The 14,581-nt window shown below is 51.7% G+C and overlaps 6 protein-coding genes and 3 non-coding genes across 9 annotated transcripts; 4 read left to right on the top strand and 5 right to left on the bottom strand.

Annotated features, from left to right (window-relative positions):
* Positions 1-12: 12 nt before the first annotated feature.
* On the top strand, positions 13-86 carry SODALDRAFT_t109. The gene has a single exon. It is a non-coding gene; the product is annotated as a tRNA-Ile (tRNA).
* Positions 87-525: 439 nt separating this feature from the next.
* On the bottom strand, positions 526-599 carry SODALDRAFT_t105. The gene has a single exon. It is a non-coding gene; the product is annotated as a tRNA-Ile (tRNA).
* Positions 600-1,445: 846 nt separating this feature from the next.
* Positions 1,446-1,519, bottom strand: SODALDRAFT_t104. The gene has a single exon. It is a non-coding gene; the product is annotated as a tRNA-Ile (tRNA).
* Positions 1,520-1,587: 68 nt separating this feature from the next.
* SODALDRAFT_157877 (hypothetical protein) lies at positions 1,588-1,926 on the top strand. The gene has a single exon (XM_028606915.1). It carries the CDS (start codon positions 1,626-1,628, stop codon positions 1,848-1,850), a length of 225 nt encoding a protein of 74 aa, XP_028467175.1. The 5' UTR covers positions 1,588-1,625; the 3' UTR covers positions 1,851-1,926.
* Positions 1,927-2,395: 469 nt separating this feature from the next.
* SODALDRAFT_350524 (hypothetical protein) lies at positions 2,396-3,094 on the top strand (the record flags this gene model as incomplete). The annotated part of the gene is made up of 1 exon (XM_028613488.1): positions 2,396-3,094. The coding sequence occupies one exon, from the start codon at positions 2,396-2,398 to the stop codon at positions 3,092-3,094; it is 699 nt and encodes a 232-aa protein (XP_028467174.1).
* Positions 3,095-3,183: 89 nt separating this feature from the next.
* On the bottom strand, positions 3,184-5,689 carry SODALDRAFT_332808 (T-complex protein 1). The gene is made up of 6 exons (XM_028611807.1): positions 5,515-5,689; positions 5,355-5,421; positions 5,034-5,242; positions 4,355-4,945; positions 3,628-4,265; positions 3,184-3,522 (listed from the first exon to the last, which is right to left on the bottom strand). The coding sequence occupies exons 2-6, from the start codon at positions 5,378-5,380 to the stop codon at positions 3,433-3,435; spliced, it is 1,554 nt and encodes a 517-aa protein (XP_028467173.1). The 5' UTR covers positions 5,381-5,421; positions 5,515-5,689; the 3' UTR covers positions 3,184-3,432.
* Positions 5,690-7,129: 1,440 nt separating this feature from the next.
* On the top strand, positions 7,130-9,028 carry SODALDRAFT_323760 (hypothetical protein; the record flags this gene model as incomplete). The annotated part of the gene is made up of 6 exons (XM_028609831.1): positions 7,130-7,152; position 7,204; positions 7,237-7,404; positions 7,629-7,855; positions 7,949-8,302; positions 8,389-9,028. 6 exons carry the CDS (start codon positions 7,130-7,132, stop codon positions 9,026-9,028), a joined length of 1,413 nt encoding a protein of 470 aa, XP_028467172.1.
* On the bottom strand, positions 8,824-10,624 carry SODALDRAFT_378466 (hypothetical protein; the record flags this gene model as incomplete). Its single annotated transcript, XM_028614984.1, has 7 exons — positions 8,824-9,312; positions 9,454-9,673; positions 9,776-9,856; positions 9,933-10,092; positions 10,253-10,401; positions 10,464-10,526; positions 10,606-10,624. The coding sequence occupies 7 exons, from the start codon at positions 10,622-10,624 to the stop codon at positions 9,060-9,062; spliced, it is 945 nt and encodes a 314-aa protein (XP_028467171.1). The 3' UTR covers positions 8,824-9,059.
* A 953-nt stretch (positions 10,625-11,577) lies between these two features.
* SODALDRAFT_359256 (hypothetical protein) lies at positions 11,578-13,074 on the bottom strand (the record flags this gene model as incomplete). The annotated part of the gene is made up of 6 exons (XM_028614169.1): positions 11,578-11,770; positions 11,931-12,026; positions 12,216-12,466; positions 12,573-12,611; positions 12,794-12,871; positions 13,027-13,074. 6 exons carry the CDS (start codon positions 13,072-13,074, stop codon positions 11,578-11,580), a joined length of 705 nt encoding a protein of 234 aa, XP_028467170.1.
* Between the last annotated feature and the right edge of the window lie 1,507 nt (positions 13,075-14,581).

Here is a 14,581-nt window from a genome sequence, read left to right as displayed (position 1 = left end):
CGCTTTAAGCCTGGTCGGTTAGCTCAGTTGGTTAGAGCGTCGTACTAATAATGCGAAGGTCATGAGTTCGACCCTCATACTGACCATTTCTTTTTGCCTTTTTTCACCCCTCTTTTATATCTAAATTATAATCCCTCCACAAGTCCTTTTCTCTCGCTCCTTAATAAAACTTATAATAGAATATAGACGACTATTATAATAGCTATAGTATTATATACTATATATAGTCTACCTAATATAAGTTATTTGCTTTTCTATTCTTCTTAAAAGTATATATATAGTTAGTACTCTTTATATCTCTTTATAAATATTAGACTTAATATAGAATATAAGAGTTGAGTCGTAGAGATTACTACCGGTTTATAGAGCTTCACTAAGGATTTATCTTAGATATTTAACCTAGTGCCGGGATATAGGGATATTATATGCAGATATTAGGGCAATTACCAAAAGCAGCCAGACAGGATAAAAGGACATTGGTAATAAAAGGGAACAAAAATCATCCGTAGAAAGAGCAAAAGTAAATGGTCAGTATGAGGGTCGAACTCATGACCTTCGCATTATTAGTACGACGCTCTAACCAACTGAGCTAACCGACCATTTGTTGAAGGGCTGGCACCTAGAATTGCACTGTGAATGTTTCGTTGGCGCAAACCATACAGCCTCTGGGGCTGGCATCACACAAGGGATACATAGATAACCCCCTACCTGAAGCCATTAGCTATTAGACGTTTCCTCCGGGACGGGCACGATCGGCGTTTGACCACCTGCAGGCCAGACAGAATATAATCGCTTCGGGATATTGGTTTGGACTCTACACTAGATGGGTGGTTTCTCGATCAGACACAAGGATCCGTTTGCATTCTAGGATACAAGCTCTTGGGGGAAAGTTCCGCAGAGGGTGGGTTTGAGTAACAGGGTCAGAAGGATGACAAAGGTCACATAGACTTTGGGGCCACAGAACGGACACGGGGAAGGAAGGCGTCACAGCTTATCACTACTCTTTTCACAATACAGATGGACTTTTTTACAGATTGGCTCGTTTATTCAAGCCGTTCCGTTCAGGTCATGTTGCCCTGATCAGATTAAGCTTTGCATATCATAGCCGTTTTGTAGGCTGAGATGTGGTGGAGATTTGCTTTACTGGTTTCTGACTATCCAATCACTATCACAACCACAACTGCACAACTCCAGAAGCCACTAGACGATTTCGCCCGTCTTCAGCCGTATTCGGGATAGAAGGTCAGCGATGAATTTAACTCTCTGGTTACTCCTAAATTTTGCATCACTACGTAGTACATGCCCACACACTGCCAAGCTGCTGTTAACCTTGTGACACTAGCCTCTTACTCTTTAAAACTATGTATTTTTTATAGGAAAAAAAAACTAATAATACGGATTTTCGCAAGTTAAAAGTATCACGACGAAAAAACTACAAAAAGAAATGGTCAGTATGAGGGTCGAACTCATGACCTTCGCATTATTAGTACGACGCTCTAACCAACTGAGCTAACCGACCACTTGTTGAAGACGTCAACGTGCGTAGAACCTATATTGCTCGCACGATGCTATTGGCCATCTCCTCTGCAACCGACTGTGTCATAGCAACGACACTTTGGCCTATTATGATGATGGCGATTTCCGATGACTGTAGGCACCACTGCTCTGCCTACTTCTCCAACTTTGCGATTTGTTCCTGGCTTTGGAAGAGACACCACCAAGCCTTAACATTCGGTACCCCCGGTTTCGTTCCTCATCCGCCTACTGTCGTACCCTACTCAATAGTGATTCCAGGACTTCGCTGCCCGCAAGCACAATTGGAGAGGATGCTTGAAATCATGGTTGATTAGTCCCGATACCCGGGCTAATACGATTACCTGCCATTGAAATTCACAGGATTGTTCCGAGCGTCTTTTAGCAAGAGGCTTTAATGTTGACCGAGCCACACAAGACACAAGTCTAGAAGTACCATACAGTACCGAGACACTACCTCCGGAGGTACACGTGTAATTACGTAGACTGAACATCGTTGTATGTACACTGTACATTATGCTCGACTTCCACCAGACCTGCACTGTACCGAGGTGACGTCTAGTAGCTTGTCCCTGTATCCTCCTACCTCACTCACCCCTTGAGACTGCAACAGCTCGATTTCAACCCACGCGACAAGCAATTTGCGACATACGAAGCTATCTCTACAAGCGCAGCCGAGCCAGCCTCAACACGCACAGGCGACCCTAGTCTTCTAGTCTGTGTGATTTCGACGAAGCAGAGAGGGACAAGCCAAAGAAGAAGAAAAAAAAATCCAGACACAGACAGACGGACAGCACCAACGAACAGGCACATAACAGACATAACAGCCCCCCCTCCCCCCCCCTCCCCCCCCGACGCCACCATGTCAGGCGAAGGCCCCGAATCCATCCCCACATCAGCGGACCCGCGCTCCAAACGCCCAACAAAGAAGCGGGCACTGACCCCGACGACCGCCCAAGCAGCCACCGTCAACGCCCTCTTCTCGAAGCCGGAGCAGGAAATCCGCATCCCGCGCCCGGGGCCGTCCCGCCCCTCCGTCGCCGCCCCGCCAGAGATCGTCACCAACGTGCAGGGCTCCAGCGCCGGCGCCGGCTCGGGCGAGTTCCACGTCTATAAGGCGGCGCGGCGGCGCGAATACGAGCGGCTGCGGACCATGGAGGAGCAGCTGCGCGCCGAGAAGGCGGCCGAGGGGTTCGAGCGCGCCAAGCGGGAGCACGAGGCCCGTGACGAGGAGAAAACGCGCAAGAATAGGGAGAAGAGGGAGAAGAAGAGGGCGAAGCAGAAGTTGAAGCAGAGGCAGAATGGCGGAGGGGCAGGGGGAGGGGATGGGCAAGGCGGTGCCGATAAGGGTCATGCGAACAACCATGATACGAATGGCCAGGCGCCTGGAGGAGGAGAAGGAAGGATTGCTCCGAGGAGAGACGTTGGGGCCTTTGAAGGAGGGGATGCTGGCGATAGGGACGGCTCTGGAGCGGCCCGGGCAACGAATCGTCAGGGGACGGCCGGCACAGTTCCTTCTGAGCTTCAATCACAGGGACTGGTAATCCACGAGGAGGATTAACGAGAATGGGGGAAAAGGAGAGAGGAGGGCAGAACCGGATATTAAAGGGGCGGGAGATGTGTAAAGCATATTCTGTTATACTTTTTTTTTGTCACGATAATTACCTGTACAGTTACTCGGGAAGGAAAAAGAAGATTATTTTGTTCAGGGGAGAACAGACTACAACTGACACAACAGCCGACCATTCTCGAGAATGTTCGTCTAAAATGCGGGTTTCTTTTTCTTCTTCTTCTGATTACCGTGCCGTGTACAAGGGGCAGAGTATGGGTATGCCTCGTGGTCTTTTCCCCAGCATTCTCCTTCTCTACTACGTCCACCTACACCACGCCCACATCCGTCTAGTCGTCACCGCCACCCAGTCCAATACCAGGGTGTGCCGATTTCCTCGCGCTGCAAATATCGTCGACTCTCAGGAGCAAGCAAGCCGACTAAATCACACGCACTCTGTGTCAGTCGCAATTTATCGGAAGGGAGAGGACAAGAGAAAGAAAAGAAAAGAAAAGAGGAAAAAAGAGGAAAAAAGGAATTCTTACCTCGATAGCCGTCTTGATACTCTGCAGCTTGATGGCCTCAGGCTCCCATACGCCATATTCCTTCATGTCCACGACAGTGCCGTCGTCTCCGTTGATACCCCACGTCGACTTGCCCTCGGCATGCTTGGCGCGCAAGTCGGTCAGCACCCGCACGGGGCTGGCGCCGGCGTTCTGGACCAGCGTCCTGGGAATGACCTCCAAGGCATCGGCCACGGCCTTGTACGGCCACTGCTGCACGCCCTCGACACCCTTGGCGAGTTGGCTGAGCCTCACTGAGACGGCCATCTCGGTGGCTCCACCGCCAGGTGATAATCTGGGGTGGAAGATGACGTTCCGGGCCACTCCCATGGCATCTTGCAGGTTCCGCTCGATCTCGTTGAGGATATCCTTGGACGGTCCCCGGAGCAGGATGGTGCACGCCTTGGGGTTCTTGCACTTGGTCAGGAAGGTGAAGTACTCGTCGCCAATCTTCTCGATCTCGAACAGACCGCACTGGGTGCCGACATCCGACTCTTGCAGGTCTTCGACGCGGTTGACAATGGTGGCACCGGTAGCGCGGGCTATCCGGTTGTTGTCCGTCTTGCGCACTCGTCGGAGGGCGGTCACGTTGGCCTTGACGAAATAATGCTGTGCGAGATCTGTCAGGCAAAGGCATCGTTAGCGTTGGCTCCTCGTGCAATTATCGCGTCATGATGCTTCCATCGTCAAGCCGGAAGTCATGTCATACCTGAGACGCCCTTTTCCGTGATGACCAAGTCCGGTTTGAGCGCCACGATGGCCTCGCACATGGCCTTGATCTGCTCCTCCTCGATCTGCAGGATGCGGTTCCAGTCCTCCTCCTTGGAAATCTCGATGTTGGTTTGCGACTCGCCCTTCTTATACTCGAGCGGGCAGTCGAGCAGAATAATCCTCGGGTTCTCGATCCTCCTCCGCATCTTGGGGTGGGTGATGTCCTTGTTGAGCATCACGCCGTCCAACACCGTGCTGTCTTCGATCTCGCCTCCCGGAACCTTCTCGACACGAGCGTAGCGCTTGATGTCGACTTCCCTCTTGCCATTGCTGACCTCCCATGTGACAGTGCGAACGGCCCTGAGGGCGAGATCGCACATGAGGTCCGACCACCGGGAGACGAATTTGGTGCCAATGGAGGAAGAGATGAGCTTGTACATGGCCTGGTCGTCATTGATGTCAATGGGCAGCGAGATGTCGTCGACGATCTCCAGGGCGTCCTTCAAAGCCCGCTTGAAGGCTGCGATGATCTGAACCGGGTGGATGTTCCGCTCCAGTTGCGGCAGAGAATGTGCCAGCATCTCGCCAGCTATTCATTATGCAAAACCCCGCCATACGTCAGCTCTCAGCCGTGCGAAAAGACCGCCGGGATACGCCCGCCCGTTCTATCAACTAACCCAATATAATGACAGTCGTGGTGCCGTCGCCGACTTCCTCGTCTTGTGTCCGGCTGAGCTCGATCATGCTCTTGGCGGCTGGGTGGGACACCTCGATCTCACGAAGGATGGCGTGGCCGTCGTTGGTGAGGACGATACCGCCCATAGGGTCAAGCAGCATCTTCAACATGGCTTTCGGTCCGAGACAGGATCGGATGATGTCGGCGACGCTGTAAGCGTAAGAGGGTAAGTTTCCGTAGCTCTTTCATAGCTCGAGGAGATTTGGAACGGAGATTATAGGTGGAAAAGGTAAAAAAAAGAAAAAGGGGGAGGGCGGCATACGTCTTGGCTGCGGCAATGTTCGACATCTGGGCCTTTCGGCCAACCTGCCGCTCACCGCTCTGGGTGTCTGTTGACTCTTTTATCAGCATGCGAACACGAAACATGGAGCCAAGCTCACAAGGGCATTAAGCAGTAAGGGGGGGCGTTGTAGAGGACGCACTCATTACCAGCACTGGAGCTTGCATGGTGGGCGACGTTCTAGTAATTCGACGTCACAGGTGTAAATGTTAATTCTGGGCAAACTCGAACGGGGAGGGAGAGGACGAGGTTAAAGCCACAGAATAAAGAAGGGAGAGGGAGAATGTGTTATGGTTGGTGGGGTGGTGTTGGTCGACTCGCTGCAGGAACTGGAGCCTACAGTAAAAAGTTGGATGGTCCCAATGTTCACAGGTGGGATATTCGGAACGCGGGAGAAACTGTTAGACCGGGGTTTAGTAAGCCGCTGTAATTAGTGGTACTTCCGTGGTACGTTGTAGAGTGTACTTGTATACAAGATCTCCCCTCGGCGGCTTTGTGCCAAGCATCGTCTGAGCCTCAACCGACGACACATGGTCACAAGTCCCAAGTCCTAACGTCCTCCTCTCTTGAATCTGATCTCCAAGTCCCAGTGTGAGAGTCTTCGTTCACTCTGTTCGATCTCACTTTCAGCCCTAGCATGGTAGCCTCCTCGGCCACTTGGAGATCAGGACTCTGGTGTCCAGATTTATATGCATAAACTCTGAACGCGAACATATTTTTCCCCTGTTCTGATAAGAATGACACTTTCAACTTTATCATAGTTTTTGAAGAAAGGCCATATCGACTCATCAGTGGCAGTCCTGAATCTCCCGAACTCGAAGATACAGGAAGCAAGTCCATACCAAGAGTTTGATTTCCCCGTGAAATTGCCAGGCAGCCTGCTCAGGCTTCATTGTCATATCTCCAGCTGTTCCCGCTATTTTATATCAGAGTCTCCTTAGCCTCATCTGTGCACCGATTCTCACCCCCTGGTGCTGCCTCTTGATAAGTTCCTTTTTAGAAACAATCCCCATTGGTAAAAGTAATCCAACAACATGCAATCAATGATTATGCTTTCCTCCGTAGTGCCTCTTACCGTACTTGTCTTTTCTTTGCTTATGCCCACGGCACCGTATCGTGCCTTTACTCGACACCTCTTTGGTTTTCTTGCTCATTCTCTTACAACGGCAGATGTCTAGACGTACCTTCTTCTACTTATCCCATCTGATATTGACCGAGGTCTATGAATCAACTCCGCACATTTGCTCGGTCTGGGCCCAGCTTCGGTCTTTATTTTTCTGACCTTTGTCTCCCATAAATCAGACAGTATCTCTCTTTGAACGAGTTATTCTTCTCTTTAGTTACCCTTCTTTCAAGGCACTCAATCTCTTTCGTGGCAGACAAGAATACACCATTAGCAAAGACGAGATTCACAACGCTTTAAGAGTTCGATGATAACTCTCTTATTCTCGGTCTTATCTGAAAATACGAGAACCATCAACTTATTCTAGTCAATATATCCTAGCTGGGATGGGTGAAAAGACTCACCGGCCCAAACGGCCTGCCTCCACCCCAGTCGGTGCACAACCTGACCTCAAGAAGCGGATCACTGGTCTCCTGGAGGAGACTACCACAGGAAGTTCCCTCACACGACCACTGGCAGGTAGGATTTTCACTGGAGAACGTTAATTGGAGTTGTCCCAACTCACCCAATTCATGGCAGCCAAATTGTCTCTGGACCCATCTGATATCGTTCACACAATTCCCACAGAGGAACAATGCCAAAACAGGCAGACTACGGGTATGTGATACTTTGCCCTGTAACTGGCTTCCCTGCTTCCTCGAAGCCCAGAGTGAGAGATTAGAAGCTGATCTCAGCCTATAGTACCTCTATCGCCACCTGATCAGGCAAGCGCACAATCGCAAGTACCTGCCAAAAGCAGAGATAAAACGAAGGGCAAGGAGAAAGAGCCCGATAAGACTGTGTCGAAAAATCAATGGCACCGTGGTCAGTGTTCAGTCCAGCACCGACTGCCTTATTTTTCGCACTTGGGTTAGTAGGCCAAAGAAGAAAAAGGAAAATCTGACCAGGAGACAGATCCGTCTCGTGTAAAACAAGTTCAGACACCTCTGGGTTTAGGCGACGATACCAGGGGACCTCTCGACACTATAACTACGAGACTCAGCGCGATGTCAATACAGGAGAAGATACAGTTCGCCATCCAGCTTGGATATAGGGGAAAAGTACAGGTTGACAGACACACGATACGCAATCAGCAAGCCCGAGAGGACTCGGTTGAACGTCTCAACACCGCCATGTCAATGGGCCATTACAAAGCAGTCGACTTGGCTCGACATATTTCTTCAACGCTGGAAACAGAGCAGGTGCCAGATGACGCCCCAGAACTCTTTCACATCTGGGACATTAGCCAGTCCCCATCCAATGATCCCGTGCTAAGGCCCTTCGACACATGCCTCCCGAACGCTGTGCAGAGAAGGCTCGTGTCACGGCACAGAAACGGAAGAATGCCTTTTGTGTTAGATACACCCATTTCATCGCCTTCCGTTTTGACAAGGACAAGCTAACATTCTTATAGGATGGCTTCTAGCAGACGACTTCAAGCTGCCGCAGGCGTGTTCAACGAAAATATCTTCAGGCTGCCTGGTGTTCGGCAACAGGAAAGACTACCTTACCAGATCATGGATATCGAGCCCCCAGCACCACGGTGCAGCGCACTGGACGCAGAGACGAGTTTCCGTGGACTCTTTGAGAGGTCCAATGCGTCTGGATACCGAATGATGACCCTGGCCTCGATTCACTTTCAGGTGCCCTATTCAACATTACCGTTTCCTCTGGAATGTCACCATCCTCAGCGCGAGCTGCCACTTCAGACCGGGGCACATCTGCGTGCAACAAAGGAGGGATCGATCACGGTATTCGAGCTGAATATGTAAGTCTGAGCACAACGCTACTGGACAGGGACGCCGTATCTTCCTCCAGACTCGGTCGACATCTAACACGTGCCTGGCCGCTTAGAGATGCTTGCGTTTGGTTCGTCTTCGAGATGAATCTACCCCTCGCGGAGGTCGAGGGCCATTGTCCCCCCGAACTGGAGCCGATGCCAATGTCATGTCTCCGGCTCGCGGTTCCTAAAGACAAGGTCACGACCCGCACTACTCCTGCTCCCCCGACACCCGACATAGAGCCACAGCGAGCCAGGCAAAGGTTGGAACTCTGCCGGGATAGTATCCCGCTGTTCGTGACGGGGAGCAAGAACCTCTACATCCCGAGTGAACACCATGGTGTGGAGGACTTCTTCCAGGCGACCAAGGTGACGGGCATGGCGTGCAGGTGGCGCGACAAGAAGACGAAGAAATGGGCCAAGCGTCGGGAGAAGTTTGCGTTCTGGAAGGACTTCCAACGGGCGGCGCAACTGGACAAGACCCAATGGACTCTTGTACAGGAGGCCATGGCGCGAGGGCAGTGCGTTGTCGATATGGACATCCTCGAGCCTTGGAGAGATGTACCGCGCACTAAGACGGCGCCTACGGACCCCTTATCGAGAAACTCACATCAGGCCACACCTCTCAGCCCCAAAGGCCACCCTGAAGAAACCCCGGATCAGCGTCGGAAGCAGCAGAGGTCGTCTGGTCTCCGAAACGAAGTCAAGTTTTGAACGGCTTGCAGCCACAGGGGGGGCGTGGGGATCATGGACCAGACCAGCAATGCCGGGGAATGAAGAAACCCAACATCGACTCCAAGCAACCCCCGACCCCCAATCCCCTGAGCCATATCATCGTAGCTTCGGTATAGGAAGTGGGGGGCGAAAGCGTCACGACCAAAAAAGTCGTCCTCGGCCGGCTCTTGGTTGTCACATCATCACATCGCGCGGCATGCTTCGGTCCCTGTGTCTGGTCCTTGGCATCTGTCCCATTGCTGCCCGACACGATGTTCTCCTCACTGCGTGCAAAACGTTGCTGCTGCGCGCCAATGGAATTTTCATTCGCTTTTCTAAACCAGCATGACAACCCGACTCCCCGCATCATAGGGGATGATTTCTTTTTCCTTACATCGCTACCCGAGGACAACTGCAGCTGCCACTAAATGGCAGGACAGCCGGCAAATGAAGAAGATCGTTTGGTCGACTGCTGCCAGTTATGTCTACGTGGGCATTGGCTCGCCCCAATGAGGTAGGAATGTGAAGATGGGCAAGATGAACATTGGGAGCTTGGCTTATAGTTGATGCGCGATGAGCAAGGCGAAGTGGCGGAAAGTAGGGTGGACAACGGCAATTGGGCAACCGGGCTTGTAGTGTAGCTAGCTCAATTGCACGAATGAATGAAACCCCCCTTCTTGCATTTATGGTTTGCTTTTCTCGGGCTGTGGCTTACCGGTGGGTAAGTGGGCGGTGGTTAACGGACACCCACGATCGTCCATGTCGAGGAGACGTCGAACACGTAGCAGTTCACCACATTCGAGGGGGTAGGGGAAGAGCCCTTAGAGGCTGCAACTCCTTGGTTTTCATACCCTGCGTGGTTTCCACCTTGATAGCGAAGACGAAGACCGCTCCTCATCTTCACCCATTGACTGGTTACCTATCTCCCTGGGGAAGGGAGATGAGAGGCTTCCTTCTTCATCATATTTCGCCAGGACGAGAATCTCCGTGGAGCTGTAGGGTGATACGTACAAACCGTACCGTTTGTTGTCTTCGCCACCGCTATCGCTGACACCGTCCCGCGACTAAAGAGTGACGATCGCTCGAATTAACTTTGTCAATTGGATAGCGTGTCCGTGCCTTCCTCTCTTCTCCAATCGGGCCACCTTAGCCTATCTGATTGATCCCTTTGGCACTTGTTTTCTTATTGTTATCCTCGGTCGGCTGGCTCCGAATGGAAAGAACCTGCCCGTCGTCCCTTTTTTTCGTTTCATTCGCCCCTTGGTCTGGTTGGTTAGTGTTGACCTTTGATAATGTCCCGGGAGGGTGGATGTATGAATGGTTCGTCGCCTCAACACACTCCCAGATGTCGATGTAAAAGGACGATTGAATGGCTGGTAAGGCCAAAGAAAAAGAGAGGGGGGAAAAAGGTCCCCTGTGGGAGTCTGGCGTACACGGAGATGGGTAGCTCTCCTCTCCGGCGTCTCCTTGTTCTCGTCTTCGAATAGGACCCCCTCGCCTGTGCAATGTGCCAGCAATGGGGAGCCGCCAAATGACTACCCATGATGGGCCGTACCTCATGCTGGAATCCTGCTCACACGCATATACATCGACCATGGATGGACCATGCCGTGTATATGTGTCATGCTGATGGAGCCCAGTAATACATTGACTGTCGTCTCGCCACGTCTCACCACACTTCACATGGTACGTGGGGATGATTCCATTTGCACGCATTGATTCGCATTCAGGCATACGATGTTCTCCCCGTTCTGTATAGAGATGCACGGTTTACGCCGGCAATCCACATGGCCGTACGATTTTCAAACCCCAACTAGGAACATATCTTCGGGATGTGCGTTCCAGCGAAGTCGTCGTCGTTCGGCCTTCTCCCCCCTCATGGAGTTTTCCGTCGGTCGAATCGGGAGAATCGTAAAGCCCGCTTCGGATTCCAACAACTGAGCTTGCGCCTATGTCTCAAGATCCCGCATTCTGTGTGCACCCACATGGACCCGGAAACATGAAATGCAGGAGACGGGGCAACCGCAAGCTCCCGGCTGACCGGTGGACACTCGTTGTCTTTCCCCCGAAAGACATTCTCGGTCAAGTTCGGTTTAGGAAACATGCTAATCTGAGACGGTATTTCCTGGTTGGGGACATGTTCAACGACGTCAATAAACCGCAGTTGGCTAGTTCAGGCTCTCGACAGTTAGGTCGTCATTGTCCCTCGTTACACAACAGAGGCACTCAACGACCGGGAACCTCCGCGAAGCTGCCCTGTCCGCTGGCCAGAGCCAAGGCAATCGAGGGGCTCGAGAATCCCGCAGTGCAGGAGGACTGAACCAAGGATGGAAGGAACAATGGCGGGATCTCTGAGAGTCTTCATTCTCCGCATTTCGCCGTTGTCGTGCAGCTCTTATCCAGCAATATGGCATTTCCACCCCCGGAAGCCGACTGTTCGTTATTACGGTCGGAATGTGCGGAACCCGGTCGGAGGCCTGCTGTTAGCCAGAGTAAATATCGGCGTAGAGTAAATGAGGTCGTAAAGGGCAAGGGACCCATCCATTGTCTTATCCGTTCGACATGTTCGAGGTCGAATTTTGTGTTCCAATCTCATTCCAATGGCAACGGGTGGGTGAGAGAGCGTGAGAGAGCTGGAGCTCAAAGATACGTTTCAGGTAGCCTTGCCTGGGTGACGATGGCAGAGCTGCCCAGTTTAAATATTTGAACACGCGAGACAGAGGACCGATCTCCTCTGGAATACTGTGCCTGTCAAGTTGACACGAGTATCCATTGACCACGTCGAACCCAATGGGACGATGTCCGCGGAATCTCGCCCTGGGATTAGAGACTCCGTACCTGGTAGGGACCGAGCCAGGATGTTTTCGAGCTGATAGCAATTGTGACACAGAAAGGGACTCACATGTTGCCGGCGTGGAAGTCTCGTGCATTCCAGACTTTCGAAGCGATGCATATGTGACAATTCAAAGGCCCCCAAATGCTACTCGTCGCTGTTGGACTGTGGACACTCAGGCTGGCTTAGGACGAATCATCTCGACCCAAACTCCCCGACTCGAAAGACCCCTGTTATGAAGGGATGGCCAAATGTATGCATGCATGGTTGCTGACTTGGGAATGAGACAATAGGCTGACCCTGAATATACCCATCATAGGGGTGACGGCTCAACGACTGACACTGCCTCGACACCTATTCGCAGTGCTCGGAACTGGGCCAAGGTAATCGGTAAGACCGACTGCCCTCTCTGCCATCCAGACGCCGGAGATACGACTTGGAGGTATTACAAAGCGCATCCTTTGCCGCCGGACAAGGGAGATTACTGACGCGGGACGGCTGCTCTTCGACCTGCTAGTGTCGGCAATGCTGCTGGTTCGCCTGAGGCCAACAGCGGACGAAGGAACGGTACCCCGACCAGGACGGCTCACAAACGAGACATGGTCCTAGGAATTCGGAGTCCAGCACCTTCCGAAAAAAAGAAAAAAAAAAAAAAAAAACGTAGGCACGAGACGAGACACGACGCCCAATGGAACTAGCAAAGGATGAAACATAATTGGCATCGAACCAGTCGAGTTTGCATGCTTGATACTTGAGAGGGAAGAGGGTCCCCGGTTCCGGTCAGTTGCTCACCGAGGAGTCAGACGAGTCCCGGAAGACATTGTTGAGGGCATTGAAGGGGAATTTTTTTACAGAGAGGAAGAAAACCCACCTAGGCACGGCACGGGATGGATGGATAGGCAGGCAGACAACATGCATCGAAGAATTCTGACGCAGCGGCCGGGGCCGGTCCCTTGTCCGTTCAGCTTGATAAAAATCTGGGCTGTTGGGATGAAGAAATTGGATGATGTCTGAGGTGTCAAGTCCAAGTATGGAATAGGGAGCAAAAAAATCTTTTCTTGTTGACTCATCGTCAATAGAGCCGTTCCCTGCTGGCTCTTCTCCCGTTCTCCACTTTTACTGCTTCCCTCAATCGTCAAGATAGGTAGGTAGGTGCCGGTATCACCTTCTGTGCCTTGCATGAGCCTGGTTTGTTTTTGGTCTCTCCGGGCATGAAGCAGGAAGAAAATAATTAGCAGGCTAAGGTACGCCATTCTCGCCATTATTATTATCGTCAGTATCACAACCATCCCCAACTTCCCCAGTTTGTTTCCTTCTCTTTTGCGCCAATAATCGCAGAAATACATAGAGGTAGGCTACGAGGAGACTTTCGGACAGCAAGGTAGCGCGCTACTCCGTGATCGCCACGCTATTTTGCAGGAACCGATTTCGATCGCAAACACGCTCCTGCCCACGGGTTACGAAGCACAAGTACTCCATTCTAGGTGCCTAGCATGGTACCTTATCAAGTGCGAGGTAGAAGAGGAGTACGGATAGGTACTTGTCAACCGTTTTTGCTCACGGCCGGCCGGCCTTACCTTACGCACTACTCCGTACGTTGTACGATCGGTACATTCCGTGGTGGCCATCAATTAAGGTACTTTTACTCGATCTTTTGTATTGGACTGTCTGTCAACGTACGAGGTATAATACAGAATAGCTCTAGTGTACACCGAGAAACAGGCCATCCCTTATGCGTTTGCCCGTCCGCCCCATCCCGGAGCTGACGTCCCTCATCCCTCAGCCATCGGCGATCTCCTAGGTATCCAAGTGAAGTTGTGTTCTACACGTAGTAGGAGTGGAGGCATAGCGGGTAGGTATTCTTTACCCTTGATAGCTCATGTCTCAGCGGCCGCCTTGCAGACCAACTGTACATAACATCCATAGATAGCTGAACTACACTATAGCCTGTGTGCAGGTGGATTCGTTGAATGAATCGGGATGGTAGTTCAAACCTCCATGATAATTGCTGCGGTTTGTTCGTCCGTGGACTATCCCTGGTCGGCACTCTTATTCTGCAGTCCTTACACCGGAACATACGGGATCTCGGCACTTGATGGTGCCGCCCGGAGCCCCCTGTCATCAAGACGTTTTAGAAATCGCAGGGGGGGGGGGGGGCAATAGTCAGGTCAGCAAGGGGGGTGGGCAATGGTTAGTTGAGCTGTAACCTCGTGCTAAATTTTGCAATCAGCTGCCCACATCAGAAGGTCCTTTAGGGCCATAGTCCTCTATGGCATCATTAACATAAAGGTAGGGTATAGAGCTGGTGTTTATTTGTGGTACATTTAGTGTTGGCGCCATGGCCGGAATGTAATCAGCGACATCTCAGGACCGGACCGCCAAGGGAGGTTACTAATACGAGTTGCGTGACAGACCAGACAAAGTCGATCAAAGTCAGGAGGTCTGCTCCGGATACCCAGTTGGAAACGAGATTCCGCATTTCCACACAAGTTACGGATATGTTCTCTCTGTAAGGTATGGAAGGTAGACAAGGACTGATTCAGATACCCCGGGCTGAGAAACGGGGTTGTGGTGAGCATAGCAATGGCGCAATCTGGCACTAAGTTATAGCACGTATTTGGGGAGTATGACATCGTGGCCTCCTCCCTCAGAAAACGCAATCCGTCTCCGCCAGGGTAAAAGTACTCTTCCACAGGACCCCCTCTTTCCTTATCCCCCCC

This window comes from Sodiomyces alkalinus, assembly GCF_003711515.1.
Source record: "Sodiomyces alkalinus F11 unplaced genomic scaffold SODALscaffold_4, whole genome shotgun sequence".
Taxonomy (NCBI): Eukaryota; Fungi; Ascomycota; class Sordariomycetes; order Glomerellales; family Plectosphaerellaceae; genus Sodiomyces; species Sodiomyces alkalinus.
This window is presented reverse-complemented; position numbering and strand designations above follow the sequence as displayed.

Excerpts from the sequence above, each read along its gene's own strand:
- SODALDRAFT_332808 (XM_028611807.1), bottom strand. The coding sequence starts at position 5,380 with ATGTCGAACATTGCCGCAGCCAAGAC. Across the intron at positions 5,243-5,354 it reads AACATTGCCGCAGCCAAGAC|CGTCGCCGACATCATCCGAT; the intron begins GTATGCCGCCCT and ends TTACGCTTACAG. Across the intron at positions 4,946-5,033 it reads CACGACTGTCATTATATTGG|CTGGCGAGATGCTGGCACAT; the intron begins GTTAGTTGATAG and ends CATAATGAATAG.
- SODALDRAFT_157877 (XM_028606915.1), top strand. The coding sequence starts at position 1,626 with ATGATGATGGCGATTTCCGATGACTGTAGGCACCACTGCTCTGCCTAC.